The following is a 23,966-nucleotide window of genomic DNA, read 5'->3' on the forward strand; positions in this document are numbered from 1 at the left end:
CACACTACGGGAGTTTTGACGTAATTCAAGAAGCTTACTGGCAACCTCCTTTCCGGATACCGGAGAATCGAATACCTTTTATCACCTCTGCCATGAATTCCTCCAGATGACAACAAAGGGTGGATTATTGCTCCCAAACAGCCATGGCCCAGGAGAGCGCCCTTCCCGACATTAGCGTAATAATATACGCTATCTTCAATCGGTTCGAAGGGAATGAAGATAGCTGTAACTCAAAAATAAGAGAGCACTGAGAAAGAAAACCCTGACAGGTACCAACATTCCCAGAATGTCTCCGGAGGAGGTAAGCAGGGTTCTTGGGAAACCGGTGTAGGCTGTACCAACTCACCACTAAAAGGAAGAAAATGTACCGGGAGATTGGGGATTCTCAGGGATGGCAGACAGCCTATGAGTTAACTCCTTAATTAGCTCCATGGTACCCTTAAACCCTTGGTCGTGGCGTTCCGTCAGGGAATTAAGCCCTTCCAACAGGTCCTGTAGTAGCTCCTCATGCCTGCCAATAGTGGCTCCCTGCAGGGAGACAACGTGGCGGAGCTGGTCCAAGTCTGCTGGGTCTGTCATGGCCAGTACGTACTATCAGGGCACAAGGCGAGACCCAGATGCAGACACAGGAGGCAGATGGTTGGAGTCTTAGATGTTTATTGATCCAAAAAGGGGTAGGCAAGAGAATGGTCGTGGATAGACAAAAGGTCAAAACCAGTTCAGAATCCAGGAGGTACAGAGTGGAAGGCAGGCTCGAGGTCAAGGCAGGCAGAATAGTCAGGCAGGTGGGTACAGAGTCCAGAAACAGGCAAGGGTCAAAACTGGGAGGACTAGCAAAAAGAGAATAGAAAAGGCAGGCGCACAGGAAAACCACATTGGTAGAAATACAAGACGAACTGGCACAGTGTCACGGTCGTCCTCCTCTTCGTCTGAAGAGGAGAGGCGAAAAGGATCAGAGGACCAATATGCGGCGTGGTAAGTGTCCATGGTAAATCTTTGATAACGAAAGACTGAACACTATACAAGAGAGTAACAAAAACAATAAACCAAATTTGACCGTGAAGCTACAAAATTAGACCTGTGCTGAAACAAGCCACTAACATAGACAATCACCCACCAACAAACAGTGCAACCCAGGCTACCTAAGTATGATTCTCAATCAGAGACAACTAATGACACCTGCCTCTGATTGAGAACCATACTAGGCCGAAAACATAGAAATGCCCCAAAACATAGAAAAACAAACTTAGACTGCCCACCCAACTCACGCCCTGACCATACTAAATAAATACAAAACAACGGAAATAGAGGTCAGAACGTGACAGTACCCCCCCCAAAGGTGCGGACTCCGGCCGCAAAACCTTGACCTATAGGGGAGGGTCTGGGTGGGCGTCTGTCCGCGGTGGCGGCTCTGGCGCGGGACGCGGACTCCACTTCCTCATTGTCTTAGTCCGCCTTATTGTCCGCCTCCGTGGCTTTCTCACCATGGCCCCCCTACTCAATGACCCCACTGGACAGAGGGGCTGCTTGGGACAGAGGGGCAGCTCGGGACAGAGGTGGGGCAGCTGCTCGGGACAGAGGGACAGCTCGGGACAGAGGTGGGGCAGCTGCTCGGGACAGAGGGACAGCTGCTCGGGACAGAGGTGCGGCAGCGGCGCCGGACAGGCGGGAGGCTCCGACAGAGGCGCCGGACAGGCGGGAGGCTCCGGCAGCGGCGCCGGACAGGCGGGAGGCTCCGGCAGCGGCGCCGGACAGGCGGGAGGCTCCGGCAGCGGCGCCGGACAGGCGGGAGGCTCCGGCAGCGGCGCCGGACAGGCGGGAGACTCCGGCAGCGGCGCCGGACAGGCGGGAGACTCCGGCAGCGGCGCCGGACAGGCGGGAGACTCCGGCAGCGGCGCCGGACAGGCGGGACCACCTGCAGGGAGGAGACAGAGAGACAGCCTGGTGCGTGGGGCTGCCACAGGAACCACCAGGCTGGGGAGACCTTCAGGAGGCTTGGGGTTAGGAGGAGGCACCTGAAGGACCGGGCTGTGGGGGAGCACTGGAGCTCTGGTGCGCAACCTTGGCACCACTTCCCCAGGCTGGATAACCACTCTAGCCCGGACCCTCCAGAGTGCAGGCACAGGTTGAACCGGGCTGTGGGTAAGCACGGGAGATCTAGTGCTCTCCCTTAGGCTCCATTCCCACATTCGCCCGGCACGAGCGGAGCGCAGGCAGAGGACGCACTGCACCCTCCCAGCGCCCCGGAGACACAGCACGCAGAGCCGGCGCAGGATACCCTGGACCAAAACTGCGTACCGGCGACCAGACCCGCTGAGCAGGCACCATACGCCCTGGCTCGATGCCCGCACTCGCATGACACTCTCGGGGGGCTGTCCTATAGCGCACCGGGCTATGGACACGTACTGGCGACACCGTGCGCTTAACCGCATAACACGGTGCCTGCCCAGTATCGCGCTGCTTATAATAAGCACGAGGGGTGAGCGCAGGTCTGCTACCTGGCTTAGCTCCACCCCTCGTGTGCCCCCCCCCCCAAAAAATTTGGGGCTGTCTCTCGTACCTGTCGCACTGCCGTGCTGCCTTCGCCAACCTCATTCTCCTGTAACCTTCCTTGCACTGCTCCATCGAATCCCAGGCGGGCTCCGGCACTCTCCCTGGGTCGATGGCCCATCTGTCTATCTCCTCCCAAGTTGTGTAGTCCTGTGAAGCCGGCCGCTGTTGTTGTTGCTGCCGCTGCTGCTGCTGCTGCTGTCGTCGCTGTTTTCTACCACGCCGCTTGGTCCTTGGTTGGTGGGTGATTCTGTCACGGTCGTCCTCCTCTTCGTCTGAAGAGGAGAGGCGAAAAGGATCAGAGGACCAATATGCGGCGTGGTAAGTGTCCATGGTAAATCTTTAATAACGAAAGACTGAACACTATACAAGAGAGTAACAAAAACAATAAACCAAATTTGACCGTGAAGCTACAAAATGAGACCTGTGCTGAAACAAGCCACTAACATAGACAATCACCCACCAACAAACAGTGCAACCCAGGCTACCTAAGTATGATTCTCAATCAGAGACAACTAATGACACCTGCCTCTGATTGAGAACCATACTAGGCCGAAAACATAGAAATGCCCCAAAACATAGAAAAACAAACCTAGACTGCCCACCCAACTCACGCCCTGACCATACTAAATAAATACAAAACAACGGAAATAGAGGTCAGAACGTGACACACAGAGACAGGAAACACAGGGATAAATACACTGGGGAAAACAAGCGACACCTGGAGGGAATGGAGACAATCACAAGGACAGGTAAAACAGATCAGGGTGTGACACTAACAGGATTTTATCTGTAACTTCCATCATTCTACCAATATTTGTGGATTGTTTTTCTGGCTCTTACAGACTCAAGGTTGGTTTGCTCCATCAGAAGCTCCTGTCTGATTTGGACCACAGATTATTTTTTATTCATTATACAAAATTATCAACAACTTACATCTCTACATCAAACAATATACTAAATACATAATATATAGAAATATATATTAAAACATTTTTTTTTAAATATGATCATTCCAGTGCAATTGTATTCACTCAGAAAAAAATCTCATTATAATGATTCCGGAATATGTTATTATTTTTGTTATTCACTCTGGATAAGTCTTTACAAAATTGTAAAATTCAATAAAAAATATTTGGTATGGAATTCTGTAATCATTGTTTATGTATAAAGTATTTGGCAACAACAATAAAAAAAAAACATGGGTAGTGTTCAGAAAGGTAAATAAGTATTCTGCAAGGTTTTTCCAAAAATCTATCACAGATTTACATTCATAGAACAAGTTAGTCAGATTTGAACAGAAAACGCAGATATCATCAATATCAACAAATTTGGACAAAGAATTACAAGGATATATCTTATGTAGAATCTTAAAGTGAACGTCCTTAAATTTGTTTGGTATACAATATTTGTAAGGGATCAAGAAAGCTTTTTTTCCAGACAATGTCAGGAATAAGCATGTTCCAGAAATGTTTTCCTCCAGGCGTAAATTGATTCTGTGAATGGAAAATGTGTCTTATGTATTTGCTACAAGATTTCTCAAGTACGCCCACGCCTTCCAAACTGAGTTCTGGATAAACTCTGTGATCATCACCAAAGCTAAGATGAGTTTTCATCCGTGTAGTTAGACCACTGGGAATGGCTTTGATCACAGAAATAAACTCTCTGAAAGGTATTGGAAACCCATTCAATGTTATAAATTGTTTATATGAAAGAATATTACCCCTGTTGTTGAAAAACATCAAGAACAAAGTTAATATTATTATCATGCCAGCTAGGGTAGAACAATGATGTATTCCTTACAGTTATGGTATTTCTGAATTATTCCACAAAATGTGGGGACAAATTGTGTCAGAAACACATTTTCCAGGACATTAAAGCTTGTTGGTGAAACCTAGCCAATTTAGCGGGTAATCTTTCGGGAATGTAATTATTTTTCAGTCAAAATTGAAGACCTCCCAATTTATTAAACATTGTTTGGAATGAAATAACAAATTGATTCAAACATCTTTTCAACCAATTGATCTTGAAAGTGGTATTTATGTGAACAAAATCCAACACTTCCAGACTTCCTTCAGATCTTTGATTTGAGAGGACTGACTTTTTTAGTTTGTGAGACTTATTTTTCCAGATGAAGTCAAGAAACGTCTTGTTGATCTCTTTACAGGTAGAGGGATTTACAAATAAAGATCACGAGGGGTATACAAAGCGAAGACAGTCCCTCTGCCTTGGACAGAAGCACTCTACCAAGTATAGAAATATCCCTTTGTAGCCAATTATTAAATATATTCTTGGGTTTGTTCGATTGACATTGGTAAATCGCGACCTGAGTGGAAATCATCCTCAATTACAGGGACATAATTCTGAATGTAGCTTTCATAACCATCTTCCTGAAATTGTGAGTTGTAAAACCTTCATAATTGACCAATGTTGATATTGTAATGGGATCCTTGCATAATACATCATTCATTTTGAGTGCCGTTAGATTTTCTTTTGTAGCTGAAACAAGTTATAGTTCATTTCTTGCTACATTGATTGCCAATATTTGACTGTTAACCACCTAACCCTCAAAGTTGCTTGGACAAGCGAGAAAACAGTCCCTCTCACAGCCACGCCATCTTGGCTTGAGATCCTTTCTTCTTCTTCTTCTTCTTCTTCTTCTGTGAGTTTTATGGCGGACTACAACCCCAAAAGGTGTATTGCCGCCACCAACATTACCAAAACAAACAAAACTCCCACTTCTTCCTTATTTTAATTCTCCATATCTCCCTTCTCAGGCTCTAGGACCCGAGAGGGTGGTATGGCTTGTTCCAATATTCCACGTAACTCCTATGCTGAGAAATCTTTCAGCCCCAGGAACCGCTCCGCCGCATCCACTATGGTTTCTATCTTCCTGGACCTTCTCTCCACCTTGGCAGAGCCATTAATTACCATAGCTATAAAAGGCAACAAAGTCCAAACCTTTAAAATGTCAGGATCCTGCTGATGAAAGGCAATCCCTGCAGCCTGCAGTGTAGGCCTATCCACCACCATGGACTCTTCTGGTGCACCATTCAAACTCCCAACCCAACCCAGCTGCTGCATATGAAATGCTCTGTACAACCCTGACTTTGGCCACCTCATTCTCCTTCACCCTTGTGGGGCATTTGAAAGACGTGGCTTCATGGTTCCCACCGCAATTGCAACATGTCACATTTTTATCACTTTTAAAACACATAATATGATATTTTCCACAACTTGGACATCTCGGCTTATCCCTTCTGCAAACGCTTGATACATGACCAAAAGCTTTACAATGATCACACTGCATTGGTCTTGGGATAAATGCTCTGACTGTGTAGTTAATATACCCTAACTGTACTTGAGTATTTTAGATTTTTTTATAACCTATATTTAACTAGGCAAGTCAGTTAAGAACAAATTCTTATTTACAATGACAGTCTAACCCAGCCAAACCCTAACCCAGACGACGCTGGGCCAATTGTGCCGCCCCCTATGGGACTCCCAATCACAGCTGGTTGTGATACAGCCTGGAATCAAACCAGGGTCTGTAGTGACGCCTCTAGCACTGAGATGCAATGACTTAGACCGCTGCGCCACTCGGGAGAGACTCCATATCAAAAAACAAAAGAACAGATAGATACTTCACTTGTTCACCATTCACCACACAATTCATCCGACATGCTTCAATCACTCCAGAAATATTTTTCATCTCTTCAAAATTGACTTCCCACGAGACGTCAGATATAACCCCCTTGAGGGGTAGCCTGACACACACGACACTTCAAACTTGTCAAATCGGTTAAGACACAATGCACGTTCCCTCTGATCCGCAGAAGCACAAAAAATCTAAACAAGCCCACATCTCGTGATCCTTACAGCCTTCACTTTACCCAGCAATCTCTCCACCAGTTTGAATAACTCAAATGGTTTATTTAAGATTGGTACTCTGCTCAGCTGCTCCTCATTAAGAAACAGTACTCAATACAAAGGATCATTCTCATCAATGTACACTCCTTTGCTTTGTTTTCCATTATTTTGGATAATACTCCAATTCTCCTTGATTCTACAGCCATTGTATTCCCGAATCCACTTCATCATCCGATTCCGCCATCTTTCCATCGGCTCTAGGGTTTATGATCGACAGTAATGTTATGCTGTCCCGCTCTTCTAGTCACCTTTCCCCAGTAATCTGACTGCCAAGGCCTTTTGAGATCATGTAATGTTGGATCATTGATTTACACTTCCAAATTTGAAATCATTGAAGTCACGTCACATGTGAGTCTTAGGCCGATTACTCTTGTCTGAATTGAACAAGCAAACCAATCGCTCTGGGATGAGTTATTCTGCCTTGCAGATTTTGTGCGTCACTTCCTTATTGTATTTCGCAAATTCGAGCGCGGTATGATTTCGTTTCATGTGGAAAGGAAAGGCTAGAACCAGCCCGTGTATATTTCGTAAAGTTCTGTTGTAGCTAAACTAATTATATCTGCTGTTAATTTCAAAATGAGTGAAGACCCTGACTCTCCTCCCGAAAGGGAAATGAAGGTAAGGCAAACTATTGTAGCTACGTAGCTAGCAAGTTAACAAGCTTGTAGCATTAGCTTGCTAGCTAGCCTGTCAACTAGCTAGTGTTTCTGCTAGTTAGTTAGATAGCGATCTGGGGATAACCTTCCAACTGAAGTAACGTTAAGTTATTGTCTGTTTCTTACTGCCCAATTCTCATAATGTTACTAGCTAGTAGTTATCCTATATTTTAGTCAAAGATGGCTAGCTAAGCCAGACTCAACTAGCTAACAACAAAGTCATGAACATGACACAACTAAACGATGTATGGATTAACAAGTGTTTAGCTAGCTAGCTGTATACATTTGGGTGTCTAACACTGACTTTCTTCAACAGTAACTAGCTATGTCAGATCATTAGCTACCTACAAGCTAACTAGTTAGTTACATCCATTTATGAATGCTATTGTGCTCTACCTAAATAATATTGTTTTTGCTATTAGTAGCATTTATTCTAGGAGGCATTCATTCAGCTGCTAGCTATCCCAACGTAATTTATTTCCAAATCCACCTCGTCCTGTCAACAATATTTTGTTGTTAACATAGTCAAAATGGGCTTTACGGATATTAACCCTTGTGTTGTTTAATGGGTAAAAAAAGAAGACCGCCACTATGTTTAACAGCAGAGAAAACCCCCGAAATGATATTTTTTCAACTTTTCCTAGAGTGACCCCAACATTTAGAAAAAGTGAAACATCGCCTTTGTTCATATTTCCATGAAGGCTGTACACCACCATGGTAGGGCTGGGCAATATGGCCAAAATATATCACGGTATTTATACAAATTTAAAAAAAGGTTGGTATGAAGGTATTTTTAGTTTTTGAATAATACAAGTTCTACATTTGCTTTATGGGTAGTGAGTGATCCTAGGGTGGCAACACATACAACACACACAGTGATTTCAATGTGTCTTGCTCCATTCTGATTGTTTTATACTGTTCAATTCAACTTCAACCAAAACAAATTTCAGCATTTCTGCATTTCCTGCACTATATTGCAGTGGTGAAAAAAGTACCGAATTGTCATACTTGAGTAAAAGTAAAGATATTTTAATAGAAAATTACCCAGTAAAAGTCTAAAAGTATTTGGTTTTAAATATACTTAACTATCAAAAGTAAATGTAATTGATAAAATGTACTTAAGTATCAGAAGTAAAAGTTTAAATAATTTCCTTATTTTACCCCCCTTTTTTCTCCCCAATTTTGTGGTATCCAATTGGTAGTAGTATTGTCTCATCGCTGCAACTCCCGTACAGACTAGGGAGAGGCGAAGGTCAAGAGCCATGCGTCCTCTGAAACACAACCTAGCCTCACTGCTTCTTGACACAATGCACATCCAACCCGGAAGCCAGCCGTACCAATGTGTAGGAGGAAACACTGTACACCTGACGACCTGGTCAGCGTGCACTGCGCCCGGCCCACCACAGGAGTCACGAGTGCGTGATGAGACAAGGATATCGCTGCCGGCCAAACCCTCCCTAACCTGGGCGATGCTGGACCAATTGTGCATTGCCCCATGGGCCTCCCGGTTGAGGCCGGCTGCGACAGAACCTGGGCTCAAACCCAGGATCTCTGGTGGCACAGCTAGCACTGCGATGCAGTGTCTTAGACCACTGTACCACCCGGGAGGCCGGCACCATTTTTTAAATTTATGGATAGCCAGGGGCACACTTCAGCACTCAGACATAATTTACAAACAAAGCATTTGTGTTTAGTGAGTCCTCCAGATCAGAGGCAGTAGATTACATGGGATGTTCTCTTGACAAGTGCGTGTATTGGACCATTTTCCTGTCCTGCTAAGCATTCAAAATGTAACGAGTACTTTTAGTTGTCAGTAAAAATGTATGGAGTAAAAGGTACAGTATTTTCTTTGGAATGTAGTGAAGTAAAGTACAGATACCAACAACAACAAATATTAAGTAGTACTTGAAAGTATTTTCACTTAAGCATTGTTTACTAATGGGGAATGCAGTCAGGCCATCAAGGTGCTTCTGATGACAGTCCCCCCAGTACTCTCTTTGCTGAAGAAATTAGTAATTGAGAAAGTGTGAAATTCAGTGCCCAACAAGTCTTAGATCAGATTTTTTTTAGATGTCCAGGAGGAACAAGAGAAGAATGATTTAGATGTGCAGGTGGTATCTGAAGAAGAAGATGGGGAAGAATACAACCCAGAGTGCAATGCATCATCTTCAGAAATCCCCCAAGCTGAAAGAGAGATGTTTCTGTCAAAGAAAAATAAAATAACATGGTCCTTGTCACCATATGACAACCAGGGCAGGATGGCAGCACAACATGGCATGGTCCTTGTCACCATATGACAACCAGGGCAGGATGGCAGCATGGCATGGCATGGCATAAGGATGACTACAGGGCTCACAAGACATGCAGTTGCCCATGCCCAGGACATCACCTCTACATGTTCATCACACAAGCCATCAAAAAAAATCATCCTGGAGATGACAAATTTGGAGGGTTTCCGTAAATATGGAGACAATTGGTAAAGGATGAATGAGATTGGCCTGCATCCCTACATAGGGCTGCTAGTCTTAGTGGGTGTGTATAGGTCCCAAGGTGAGGCTACATGTAGTCTCTGGAATGCAGAGAGTGGAAAGGTGAATGTGCCACGATGCCACTGAAAGTCTTTCACACTTTCTCAAGAGTGCTGCGATTTGATAACCGTGAGTCAAGACCTGCAAGACATGTGAGAGACAAACTGGCGGCGAAAAGAGAGGTCTGGGAGAAGTGGGTGGAGCGTCTGCCATACCTCTACAACCTTGAACATGAAGAAACAGCGGATGAGCAACTGGTTCCATTGAGGTACATTTTTATTTTCATATCTGTAATGTAAGTAATTTTCACAGTTAATTTGATTATATATTGCTGTAATATCATTGATTTATGTGATTGTTTTCTGTGACACTGATACTAAATACTGATAGTAATCTCTTTTGTCAAAAGGTCACTGTCCTTTCCGGCAGTATATGCCCAGCAAGCAAGCAAGCAAAGTATCACATCAAGATGTGGGTGGTCTGTGACACACAATCCATCTACGCTTGGAAGATGCAAGTCTACACAAAGAAGCTGACCAGTGGAGGCCTGGAGAAGAACCAGGGGATGCGGGCTGTGCTTAATGTGACAGATGGACAGAAGGGGCACAATATCACATGACAATTTCTTCAACTCTTATGAACTCAGCCAGCAGCTCCTGAAGAGGAAGATCACCATGGTTGGCACAGTTAAAAAGAACAAGCCTGAGCTCCACCCTACACTCCTCTCAACAAGGGGGAGAGAGGCCATCTCATCAAAGTTTGCCTTCACCCCACCACCACTCTAGTTTCTTACCTCCCAAAGAGGAACAAGAATGTGGTCCTCCTGAGCACACTGCACAAAATGGCTGAGATCAGTGATCGTGAGGACAGGAAGCCAGCCATCATCCTAGACTACAACCACAACCAAGGAGGCGTGGACAACATGGACAAGGTGATTGAACTTACAGCTGCAGCAGGATAACTGCCCGTCGGCCCCTGGTCATCTTCCATAACATAATTAATGTGTCCTCATACAATGCCTTCATGATATGGAGCAAGATCAACCCTACCTGAATGCCTGATAAGCGGAACAAGAGGAGGGTGTTCCTGGAGCAGCTGGGAAAGGCACTTGTAACCCCACACATTCACTGAAGGGAGCACCTCCTCCCCACAGCAGCCTCTGCAGCGCTTGTGAAAGCTCTTCAGGGGGCTGAATCTTGTCCTGATCCACCTGAGGCTGGGGCGGGCAAGAGGAGGAGATGCCAATTCTGCCCCCCAAAGGAGGACTGTAAAACAAATACTATGTGCTGCACATGTGAGAAATACATCTGCAAAGTCCATGCACACACACTTGCTTAATGTCCTACATGTGCTAATTAGTTGATAGATGCAAAACAGAAATGTGAAGAACATAAATCTATCTTATTTATTGTTGTTTATGCACTTTTTGGCTGGGGGCAATGGTTAAAAAATGGGAGAAGACTAGTATTTTGTAGTTGAATTCGTCATTGTACAGTATATAAGAATGTATTACCATTTTGCCAAAAAAGTTCAAGACTATTATTGTTTCCCTTCAATAAAATGCATTCAAAACTACTTTCTGCACATGTCTGTTACTTTCTTAGGCCATACTAGTGCTATCTCTTGTTAAAATTGTAGGTTTACACCTATGCAGTACCTTTAGCAATAACAATTATGATCCTCTACTTTAGTAAAGAAAATAATTATGACAGATGTATTGTAATAAAATCAAGTGGTGTCCACTGATTTGAAATAAATTCTTTCTGCATTGTGAAGAGGGAAAACCCAGATATTCACAACGTTTGAATTGTTTCTTCATGCAAAATAGATTTGGGGTTTAAAATTCAGTTAAAATGCTTTATTTTAGGGGTTTAGTGAAGGCGGGTCATTTTTTTTTTACCCTTAGGACAAGGGGAGAATACAGAATGTTAAGATTAGACAAGGGTTAAATGAGTAGCATACATGAGACTAAATTCAGTGCCATCACAGTCATGAAGTATTCTATTATTTTATGCAGGATTTTCAGTTCCGGCAAATGAAGAAAACCCGTGTCTTTGATTCACCTGATGACCTGCCGAAGGATAGATCAAGTCTGCTCGCCATCTCCAACAAATTTGGACTGACATTTGTCGGACTAGACAGAAAGATCAAGGTGTACCTCACAGGGGACATCCTAGCTTCAGACAAAGTTGATGGAAACTCCAATGAAATAGGTAAGATTTTCTGTACATAGGTCATTCTGTCTCGTACAGTTTTCCTAAGCAATGACAGTTATGACGTGCCTTGGCCAATGTAACTTGACTTGACTTTTTTCTCTCAATCTTACTCTTTCTCAGTTGAGGGGATAGCAGCCTTAGCTGATGTTCATGTGGAGTTGCCTGTGCACAACCTGGGACTCAGCAGTGATGAGCTCACCCTGTCAGTCAGTGGCATGTCAGAAGCATCAGGCCTGTCACTGGCCTTCTATGACGTCCGCACCTTCATCAACAAGGTGATTAACTCTCATAACAACCCCCCCACTGCTAATGGGGTGGTACGGTTTCGTCATGGTGAAACAGAGTTCAGAGTTCTTTGATATCGTTTGAAAGCACATCAAGACTAGTCACCCCAACTTCTTCAGTTCCATATTTTTCCCACACACCTAATCCCCTCACTTCCATGGCTGCCCCCTCTCTCCAGGCCCGACTGCAGAAGTTGCCATTTGCGACTCTGCAACTGAGAGCCGGCCTGGGCATTATTGTGCAGGACCTCAAATGGAACCCTGTGCAGGTGTCCATGCTGGCCACCTGTCTGTCTGACGGCAGCATGATGGTGCTGGAGGTCACAGACAGCGTCACAGTGCAGGCCCAGCTACCCGCCACGGCGGGCATCACCTGTGGTAAGTGTGACATAGTGTGTAATAACTTTGAGGAATACATTTTTCATGTGATTGGAATTTTATACAATTTGCTTTCGCTTTTTGTCATCTTCTCCCTTAATACAGTATGCTGGAGTCCCAAAGGAAAGCAAGTAGCAGCAGGAAAAATGAATGCAACAGTCAGTCAGTATACTCCAGTAAGTCTGTACCAACAACTCTCAGTATAATACATTAACAACGTTAGACACACTTATTATTCCTGTGAAGTCTGGAGTTTATGATGTATTTTGCCCACAGGAGGTTGGTGGCACCTTAATGACTGGAGCTGAAATAGTGGAATGGTATTAAATATATCAAACGTGTGGTTTCCAGGTGTTTGATGCCATTCCATTTGCTCCGTTCCTGTGATTTACAGTGCCTTGCGAAAGTATTCGGCCCCATTGAACTTTGCGACCTTTTGCCACATTTCAGGCTTCAAACATAAAGATATAAAACTATATTTTTTTGTGAAGAATCAACAACAAGTACAATACTCGTACTTCCGGCGCCGACAGAGATGGCCGCCTCGCTTCGCGTTCCTAGGAAACTATGCAGTTTTTTGTTTTTTTACGTGTTATTTCTTACATTAGTACCCCAGGTCATCTTAGGTTTCATTACATACAGTCGAGAAGAACTACTGAATATAAGATCAGCATCAACTCACCATCAGTACGACCAAGAATATGTTTTTCGCGACGCGGATCCTGTGTTCTGCCTTACAAACAGGACAACGGAGTGGATTCCATGCAGCGACCCAAAAAAACGACTCCGAAAGAGAGGGAAACGAGGCGGTCTTCTGGTCAGACTCCGGAGACGGGCACAGCGCGCACCACTCCCTAGCATTCTTCTTGCCAATGTCCAGTCTCTTGACAACAAGGTTGATGAAATCCGAGCAAGGGTAGCATTCCAGAGGGACATCAGAGACTGTAACGTCCTTTGCTTCACTGAAACATGGCTCACTGGAGAGACGCTATCCGAAGCGGTGCAGCCAACGGGTTTCTCCACACATCGCGCTGACAGAAACAAACATCTTTCTGGTAAGAAGAGGGGCGGGGGCGTATGCCTCATGGCCAACGTGACATGGTGTGATGAAAGAAACATACAGGAACTCAAATCCTTCTGTTCACCTGATTTAGAATTCCTCACAATCAAATGTAGACCGCATTATCTACCAAGAGAATTCTCTTCGATTATAATCACAGCCGTATATATCCCCCCCCAAGCAGACACATCGATGGCTCTGAACAAACTTTATTTAACTCTCTGCAAACTGGAAACGATTTATCCGGAGGCTGCATTCATTGTAGCTGGGGATTTTAACAAGGCTAATCTGAAAACAAGACTCCCCAAATTTTATCAGCATATCGATTGCGCAACCAGGGGAGGAAAGACCTTGGATCATTGTTACTCTAACTTCCGCGACGCATATAAGGCCCTGCCCCGCCCCCCTTTCGGAAAAGCTGACCACGACTCCATTTTGTTGATCTCTGCCTACAGACAGAAACTAAAACAAGAGGCTCCCACGCTGAGGTCTGTCCAACGCTGGTCCGACCAAGCTGACTCCACACTCCAAGACTGCTTCCATCACGTGGACTGGGAGATGTTTCGTATTGCGTCAGATAACAACATTGACGAATACGCTGATTCGGTGTGCGAGTTCATTAGAACGTGCGTTGAAGATGTCGTTCCCATAGCAACGATTAAAACATTCCCTAACCAGAAACCGTGGATTGATGGCAGCATTCGTGTGAAACTGAAAGCGCAAACCACTGCTTTTAATCAGGGTAAGGTGTCTGGTAACATGACCGAATACAAACAGTGCAGCTATTCCCTCCGCAAGGCTATCAAACAAGCTAAGCGCCAGTACAGAGACAAAGTAGAATCTCAATTCAACGGCTCAGACACAAGAGGCATGTGGCAGGGTCTACAGTCAATCACGGACTACAGGAAGAAATCCAGCCCAGTCACGGACCAGGATGTCTTGCTCCCAGGCAGACTAAATAACTTTTTTGCCCGCTTTGAGGACAATACAGTGCCACTGACACGGCCTGCAACGAAAACATGCGGTCTCTCCTTCACTGCAGCCGAGGTGAGTAAGACATTTAAACGTGTTAACCCTCGCAAGGCTGCAGGCCCAGACGGCATCCCCAGCCGCGCCCTCAGAGCATGCGCAGACCAGCTGGCCGGTGTGTTTACGGACATATTCAATCAATCCCTATACCAGTCTGCTGTTCCCACATGCTTCAAGAGGGCCACCATTGTTCCTGTTCCCAAGAAAGCTAAGGTAACTGAGCTAAACGACTACCGCCCCGTAGCACTCACATCCGTCATCATGAAGTGCTTTGAGAGACTAGTCAAGGACCATATCACCTCCACCCTACCTGACACCCTAGACCCACTCCAATTTGCTTACCGCCCAAATAGGTCCACAGACGATGCAATCTCAACCACACTGCACACTGCCCTAACCCATCTGGACAAGAGGAATACCTATGTGAGAATGCTGTTCATCGACTACAGCTCGGCATTCAACACCATAGTACCCTCCAAGCTCGTCATCAAGCTCGAGACCCTGGGTCTCGACCCCGCCCTGTGCAACTGGGTACTGGACTTCCTGACGGGCCGCCCCCAGGTGGTGAGGGTAGGCAACAACATCTCCTCCCCGCTGATCCTCAACACTGGGGCCCCACAAGGGTGCGTTCTGAGCCCTCTCCTGTACTCCCTGTTCACCCACGACTGCGTGGCCACGCACGCCTCCAACTCAATCATCAAGTTTGCGGACGACACAACAGTGGTAGGCTTGATTACCAACAACGATGAGACGGCCTACAGGGAGGAGGTGAGGGCCCTCGGAGTGTGGTGTCAGGAAAATAACCTCACACTCAACGTCAACAAAACTAAGGAGATGATTGTGGACTTCAGGAAACAGCAGAGGGAACACCCCCCTATCCACATCGATGGAACAGTAGTGGAGAGGGTAGCAAGTTTTAAGTTCCTCGGCATACACATCACAGACAAACTGAATTGGTCCACTCACACAGACAGCATCGTGAAGAAGGCGCAGCAGCGCCTCTTCAACCTCAGGAGGCTGAAGAAATTTGGCTTGTCACCAAAAGCACTCACAAACTTCTACAGATGCACAATCGAGAGCATCCTGGCGGGCTGTATCACCGCCTGGTATGGCAACTGCACCGCCCTCAACCGTAAGGCTCTCCAGAGGGTAGTGAGGTCTGCACAACGCATCACCGGGGGCAAACTACCTGCCCTCCAGGACACCTACACCACCCGATGTCACAGGAAGGCCATAAAGATCATCAAGGACATCAACCACCCGAGCCACTGCCTGTTCACCCCGCTATCATCCAGAAGGCGAGGTCAGTACAGGTCCATCAAAGCTGGGACCGAGAGACTGAAAAACAGCTTCTATCTCAAGGCCATCAGACTGTTAAACAGCCACCACTAACACTGAGTGGCTGCTGCCAACACACTGACACTGACTCAACTCCAGCCACTTTAATAATGGGAATTGATGGGAAATGATGTAAATATATCACTAGCCACTTTAAACAATGCTACCTTATATAAATGTTACTTACCCTACATTATTCATCTCATATGCATACGTATATACTGTACTCTATATCATCGACGGTATCCTTATGTAATACATGTATCACTAGCCACTTTATACTATACTATGCCACTTTGTTTACATACTCATCTCATTTGTACATACTGTACCCGATACCATCTACTGTATCTTGCCTATGCTGCTCTGTACCATCACTCATTCATATATCCTTATGTACATATTCTTTATCCCCTTACACTGTGTACAAGACAGTAGTTTTGGAATTGTTAGTTAGATTACTTGTTATTACTGCATTGTCGGAACTAGAAGCACAAGCATTTCGCTACACTCGCATTAACATCTGCTAACCATGTGTATGTGACAAATAAAATTTGATTTGATTTGATTTGAAGTGGGACACAATCATGAAGTGGAACGACATTTATTGGATATTTCAAACTTTTTTAACAAATCAAAACTGAAAAATTGGGCGTGCAAAATTATTCAGCCCCTTTACTTTCAGTGCAGCAAACTCTCTCCAGAAGTTCAGTGATGATCTCTGAATGATCCAATGTTGCCCTAAATGACTAATGATGATAAATACAATCCACCTGTGTGTAATCAAGTCTCCGTATAAATGCACCTGCACTGTTCAAGCAATAATATTGAAATGGAAGGAGTATCAGACCACTGCAAATCTACCAAGACCTGGCCGTCCTTCTAAACTTTCAGCTCATACAAGGAGAAGACTGATCAGAGATGCAGCCAAGAGGCCCATGATCACTCTGGATGAACTGCAGAGATCTACAGCTGAGGTGGGAGACTCTGTCCATAGGACAACAATCAGTCGTATATTGCACAAATCTGGCCTTTATGGAAGAGTGGCAAGAAGAAAGCCATTTCTTAAAGATATCCATAAAAAGTGTCATTTAAAGTTTGCCACAAGCCACCTGGGAGACACACCAAACATGTGGAAGAAGGTGCTCTGGTCAGATGAAACCAAAATTGAACTTTTTGGCAACAATGCAAAACGTTATGTTTGGCGTAAAAGCAACACAGCTGAACACACCATCCCCGCTGTCAAACATGGTGGTGGCAGCATCATGGTTTGGGCCTGCTTTTCTTCAGCAGGGACAGGGAAGATGGTTAAAATTGATGGGAAGATGGATGGAGCCAAATACAGGACCATTCTGGAAGAAAACCTGATGGAGTCTGCAAAAGACCTGAGACTGGGACGGAGATTTGTCTTCCAACAAGACAATGATCCAAAACATAAAGCAAAATCTACAATGGAATGGTTCAAAAATAAACATATCCAGGTGTTAGAATGGCCAAGTCAAAGTCCAGACCTGAATCCAATCGAGAATCTGTGGAATGAACTGAAAACTGCTGTTCACAAATGCTCTCCATCCAACCTCACTGAGCTCGAGCTGTTTTGCAAGGAGGAATGGGAAAAAATTTCAGTCTCTCGATGTGCAAAACTGATAGAGACATACCCCAAGTGACTTACAGCTGTAATCGCAGCAAAAGGTGGCTCTACAAAGTATTAACTTAAGGGGGCTGAATAATTTTGCACGCCCAATTTTTCAGTTTTTGATTTGTTAAAAAAGTTTGAAATATCCAATAAATGTCGTTCCACTTCATGATTGTGTCCCACTTGTTGTTATTATTCACAAAAAAATAGTTTTATATCTTTATGTTTGAAGCCTGAAATGTGGCAAAAGGTCGCAAAGTTCAAGGGGGCCGAATACTTTCGCAAGGCACTGTATATTGATTATGCCCTGGTCTAACTCTGCTCTCCTGAACAGGGGCTTCAGGAGAAGAAAGTGATCCCCTGCCCAAGCTTCTACAGCTCTGACAACCCTGTCAAAGGTAAACTTGACACAGTTCAGGCTGGCCTGAAGTAATAAACCTGAAATTGAACATTTCAGTGCCTTTATTTTCCTGCCTGATAACCTTTATCTCAATTATATGTTTTCTTTGTGTTGTCCTTTCTCTGTCAGTGCTGGATGTGCAGTGGCTGAGTACGTTTGTGTTTGCTGTGGCATATGCAGCAGCCGACGGCTGTCCGGAAACACCTCCTGAACTGGTGGTGATCTCCCTCCCTGTGAGTAGTACCAGATGTCATGCATCTGAATGATGATGAGATCATTTTGCAGTGCTAATTGTTCACTGTTCTAATACTAATAAGGTCATTTCACTCAGTGACTGAAATGTTTTCTCTCCTAAATGATAATTTATGGATTTGTCTTTTTCATTATTACTGAAACCATTTTGACAATTAATATTTTGATATGTCAGACAAAGACAGAGAAGAGGGAGGAGAGGTACCTGAACTTCAACGACCCGGTGTACGGCACCTGCACAGAGAGACAGCACCACTACTTCCTCAGCCACATAGAGGACTGGTGAGACGCTCCTCACTCTGTATTCTGCCCTGCCTGTCTGCAGATATTTTTTATTTTCTTGTTTGTAGAAAGTGGCTTTTGTATGCAAACTCAGTTGGTATAAGCTCTGTTCCATTTCCCTCTGGCTCTCAACTTCAGTGTTCGAGGAACAGCTGTGAGGTTGGTGAATCACTTATGCTCATTGTTATTTTTTCTTCGTTCAGGGATGTTGTTCTTGCCGCATCAGCAGCCTCCATTGAAGTCAGTGTCATCGCCAAGCAAGAAGATAAGGTAATATTTGTCAATCAGGCTTGATTCTCACTCTGGGCCTTAGAAACTAAAGCAGTTCAAGGTCGATGTGGATTTCAGATATCTTTGTGCAGAACATAGTCTCATCCATTGGACAAGACATCACCTTAGCATCTTCTGATAAATGATTATGGAATAGTAAAGCCCTAATCAAAGGCCAACTGATATTGATCAATTGAGCCCCTGAGTGTCTATGTTGTCATGTAACCTCTCTGTGCAATGTGCTTTTGTGTTGTTCAGACCAACTGGGAGCTGTGGCTGCTGGAGGATGCCAGCAGGGGAGAGCTGCCTGTCTCTCAGAATAACGACGACACGCTGCCCCTGGGCCTGGCCATCGACTACACCAGCCAGCAGGATATCCACATCAGTGAGTGGTTGCTGCTCTCTCCCCTTCCAGCTTTCCACATTCTTCTGACCCCATTCCAAACCGGTCACTTTCTCCTTGATGGATTTGTAATTCTCCCCTCGCTGAATGAAAGGACTTTGCCATATTGTTACCAGTTCATTCAGATCTAAGAGTGTGGCGTAGGCAGAAAGGGTCAAGCAAAAGAAGCTGGTGAACCATTTGGAATCTGCTGATATGTTTGTCAACAATGTAGGGCTGACCCCATTTCGTCGACTGGTCGATTGTTTGGTCGATAGGCTGATGGTCAACCAAGATTTCTTTACTCGAGCAGTAGCAAAAAAAAAAGCAATACACCTGTCTGAGTGGACTGATCCATTGTGGAAGCCGTGGGGATGGTCCAGTCCATCAGTCTAAGACGTGCTACTGAAATTGTATATTGTTATAATATGTAAGAACAATGGTGCAACACAAATACAAATGATATTATTTTATAACAGATGTGCTTTCTCCTGCGTTGGATAGTGGTCGCTGTCTGCGGTTCTGAAACACATCGGTGCACTTGAATTGGCACCTTTTCCTAGACCATGTTGCAATGTGCATAATAGCACATTTAACCAGCATATTGGCGTGGAGAACAATGCGCCGGAGGCAACAGCAGAGTTAGGAGATGAGAAAATAGCCCTTGTCTTAATTGTTTAAGAAAAGTGAGGAGAGAGGTAACACCAACTTAATTAGGTCTATAATCAAAATCGCCTAACCGTGAAATGTGCCTGGATTTATATCATCATCATCCATATACACTACCGTTCATATCATCATCCATATACACTACCGTTCCTATATCATCATCCATGTTCACTACCGTTCCTATATCATCATCCATGTTCACTACCGTTCCTATATCATCATCCATGTTCACTACCGTTCCTATATCATCATCCATGTTCACTACCGTTCCTATATCATCATCCATGTTCACTACCGTTCCTATATCATCATCCATGTTCACTACCGTTCCTATATCATCATCCATGTTCACTACCGTTCCTATATCATCATCCATGTTCACTACCGTTCCTATATCATCATCCATGTTCACTACCGTTCCTATATCATCATCCATGTACACTACCGTTCATATATCATTGTCATCCATATACACTACTGCTGCTGCGCCTTCTTCACGACGCTGTCTGTGTGGGTGGACCAATTCAGTTTGTCCGTGATGTGTACGCCGAGGAACTTAACTTACTACCCTCTCCACTACTGTCCCGTCAATGTGGATAGGGGGGTGCTCCCTCTGCTGTTTCCTGAAGTCCACAATCATCTCCTTTGTTTTGTTGACATTGAGTGTGAGGTTATTTTCCTGACACCACACTCCGAGGGCCCTCACCTCCTCCCTGTAGGCCGTCTCGTTCTTGTTGGTAATCAAGCCTACCACTGTAGTGTCGTCCTCAAACTTGATGATTGAGTTGGAGGCGTGCATGGCCACGCAGTCGTGGGTGAACAGGGAGTACAGGAGAGGGCTCAGAACGCACCCTTGTGGGGCCCCAGTGTTGAGGATCAGCGGGGTGGAGATGTTGTTACCTACCCTCACCACCTGGGAGCGGCCCGTCAGGAAGTCCAGTACCCAGTTGCACAGGGCGGGGTCGAGACCCAGGGTCTCAAGCTTGATGATGAGTTTGGAGGGTACTATGGCGTTAAATGCTGAGCTGTAGTCGATGAACAGCATTCTCACATAGGTATTCCTCTTGTCCAGATGGGTTAGGGCAGTGTGCTGTGTGGTTGCGATTGTGTCGTCTGTGGACTTATTTGGGCGGTAAACAAATTGGAGTGGGTCTAGGGTGTCAGGTAGGGTGGAGGTGATATGGTCCTTGACTAGTCTCTCAAAGCTCTTCATGATGACGGAAGTGAGTGCTACGGGGCGGTAGTCGTTTAGCTCCGTTACCTTAGCTTTCTTGGGAACAGGGACAATGGTGGCCCTCTTGAAGCATGTGGGAACAGCAGACTGGGATAAGGGATGATTGAATATGTCCGTAAACACACCAGCCAGCTGGTCTGCGCATGCTTTGAGGACGCGGCTGGGGATGCCGTCTGGGCCGGCAGCCTTGCGAGTGTTAACACGTTTAAATGTTTTACTCACGTCGGCTGCAGTGAAGGAGAGTCCGCAGGTTTCGGTGGCACTGTATTGTCCTCAAAGCGGGCAAAAAAGTTATTTAGTCTGTCTGGGAGCAAGACATCCTGGTCTGCGACGGGGCTGGTTTTCTTTTTGTAATCGTGATTGACTATAGACACTGCCACATACCTCTTGTGTCTGAGCCGTTGAATTGCGACTCTACTTTGTCTCTATACTGACGCTTAGCTTGTTTGATTGCCTTGTGGAGGGAATAGCTACACTGTTTGTATTCGGTCATGTTTCCTGTCACCTTGCCCTGATTAAAAGCGGTGGTTCGCGCTTTCAGTTTCACGCGAATGCTGCCATCAATCCACAGTTTCTAGTTTGGGAATGTTTTAATCATTGCTATGGCTACGACATCGTCAATGCAATTTCTAATGAACTCGCTCACCGAATCAGCGCATTCGTCAATGTTGTTGTTGGACGCAATGCGGAACATATCCCAATCCACGTGATCGAAGCAGTCTTGAAGCGTGGAATCAGATTGGTCGGACCAGCGTTGAACAGACCTGAGCGCGGGAGCTTCTTGTTTTAGTTTCTGTCTGTAGGCTGGGAGCAACAAAATGGAGTCGTGGTCAGCTTTTCCGAAAGGGGGGCGGGGGGAGGGCCTTATATGCGTTGCGGAAGTTAGAATAACAATGATCCAGGGTTTTACCAGCCCTGGTTGCGCAATCGATATGCTGATACAATTTAGGAGTCTTGTTTTCAGATTAGCCGTGTTAAAATCCCCAGCTACAATGAATGCAGCCTCAGGATATGTGGTTTCCAGTTTACATAGGGTCAAATAAAGTTCGTTCAGGGCCATCGATGTGTCTGCTTGGGGGGGAATATATACGGCTGTGATTATAATCGAAGAGAATTCCCTTGGTAGATAATACGGTCGACATTTGATTGTGAGGAATTCTAAGTCAGGTGAACAGAAGGACTTGAGTTCCTGTATGTTGTTATGATCACACCACCTCTCATTAATCATAAGGCATAACCCCCCGCCCCTCTTCTTACCAGAAAGATGGTTGTTTCTGTCGGCGCGATGCGTGAAGAAACCAGCTGGCTGCACCGACTCCGATAGAGTCTCTCGAGTGAGCCATGTTTCCGTGAAGCAAAGAACGTTAGTCTCTGATGTCTCTCTGGAACGCTACCCGTGCTCGGATTTCATCAACCTTGTTTTCAAGAGACTGGACATTGGCGAGTAGTATGCTAGGGAGTGCTGCGTGATGTGCCCGTCTCCGGAGCCTGACCAGAAGACCGCTTCGTTTTGCCTCTTTTACGACGTCGTTGTTTTGGGTCGCTGGCTGGGATCCGATCCTTTGTCCTGGGTGGAAGGTAGAACACAGGATCCGCTTTGGGAAAGTCACATTAATGGTCGAAATGATGGTGAGTTGACGTTGCTTTTATATTCAGTAGTTCCTCCCGATTGTATGTAATGAAACCTAAGATTACCTGGGGTACCAATGTAAGAAATAACACGTAAAAAAAACAAAATACCGCATAGTTTCCTAGGAACATGAAGCGAGGCAGCCATCTCTGTCGGTGCTGGATGACGATTTATCATCATCCATATACACTACCGTTCATATATCATCATCCATATACACTACCGTTCATATATCATCATCCATATACACTACCGTTCATATATCATTGTCATCCATATACACTACCATTTATATATCATCCATATACACTACCGTTTATATATCATCCATATACACTACCGTTTATATATCATCCATACACACTACCGTTCATATATCATCATCCATAAGCACTACCGTTCATATATCATCATCCATATGCACTACCGTTCATATATCATTGTCATCCATATACACTACCGTTTATATAGCATTGTCATCCATATACACTACCGTTTATATATCATCCATACACACTACCGTTCATATATCATCATCCATAAGCACTACCGTTCATATATCATTGTCATCCATATACACTACCATTTATATATCATCATCCATATACACTACCGTTTATATAGCATTGTCATCCATATACACTACCGTTTATATATCATCCATACACACTACCGTTCATATATCATCATCCATAAGCACTACCGTTCATATATCATCATCCATATACACTACCGTTCATATATCATTGTCATCCATATACACTACCATTTATATATCATCCATATACACTACTGTTTATATATCATCCATATACACTACTGTTCATATCATCATCCATATACACTACTGTTCATATATCATCATCCATATACACTACCGTTCATATATCATTGTCATCCATATACACTACCATTTATATATCATCATCCATATACACTACCGTTTATATAGCATTGTCATCCATATACACTACCGTTTATATATCATCCATACACACTACCGTTCATATATCATCATCCATAAGCACTACCGTTCATATATCATCATCCATATACACTACCGTTCATATATCATTGTCATCCATATACACTACCATTTATATATCATCCATATACACTACTGTTTATATATCATCCATATACACTACTGTTCATATCATCATCCATATACACTACTGTTCATATATCATCATCCATATACACTACCGTTCATATATCATCATCCATATACACTACCGTTCA

The 23,966-nt window shown here is 44.7% G+C and overlaps 1 protein-coding gene and 1 long non-coding RNA gene across 8 annotated transcripts in view; both read left to right on the forward strand.

Moving 5' to 3' along the window:
- Nucleotides 1–6,857: 6,857 nt before the first annotated feature.
- nup214 (nucleoporin 214) overlaps nucleotides 6,858–23,966 on the forward strand; it is an 80,245-nt gene continuing 63,136 nt past the window's right edge. For 6 of the 7 annotated variants that reach the window (XM_021602473.3, XM_021602472.3, XM_090234513.1 and 3 more), the window contains exons 1-10: nucleotides 6,858–7,098; nucleotides 11,682–11,877; nucleotides 12,001–12,155; nucleotides 12,344–12,542; nucleotides 12,648–12,718; nucleotides 17,940–18,003; nucleotides 18,135–18,238; nucleotides 18,433–18,539; nucleotides 18,743–18,809; nucleotides 19,068–19,194. In XM_021602473.3, coding sequence (XP_021458148.2) covers nucleotides 7,057–7,098; nucleotides 11,682–11,877; nucleotides 12,001–12,155; nucleotides 12,344–12,542; nucleotides 12,648–12,718; nucleotides 17,940–18,003; nucleotides 18,135–18,238; nucleotides 18,433–18,539; nucleotides 18,743–18,809; nucleotides 19,068–19,194 — 1,132 coding nt within the window. In that variant the 5' untranslated portion in view covers nucleotides 6,858–7,056. Of the gene's footprint in view, nucleotides 7,099–11,661; nucleotides 11,878–12,000; nucleotides 12,156–12,343; nucleotides 12,543–12,647; nucleotides 12,719–17,939; nucleotides 18,004–18,134; nucleotides 18,239–18,432; nucleotides 18,540–18,742; nucleotides 18,810–19,067; nucleotides 19,195–23,966 lie in introns of all 7 variants that reach the window. The other variant, XM_090234514.1, reaches the window with a different exon arrangement.
- On the forward strand, nucleotides 9,774–11,239 carry LOC149983249 (uncharacterized). Its single transcript, XR_016495992.1, has 2 exons — nucleotides 9,774–9,932; nucleotides 10,074–11,239. It is a non-coding gene; the product is annotated as an uncharacterized LOC149983249 (long non-coding RNA).

The sequence above is a fragment of the Oncorhynchus mykiss genome, chromosome 5 (genome assembly GCF_057628025.1).
Source record: "Oncorhynchus mykiss isolate SJ-2025 chromosome 5, ASM5762802v1, whole genome shotgun sequence".
Taxonomy (NCBI): domain Eukaryota; kingdom Metazoa; phylum Chordata; class Actinopteri; order Salmoniformes; family Salmonidae; genus Oncorhynchus; species Oncorhynchus mykiss.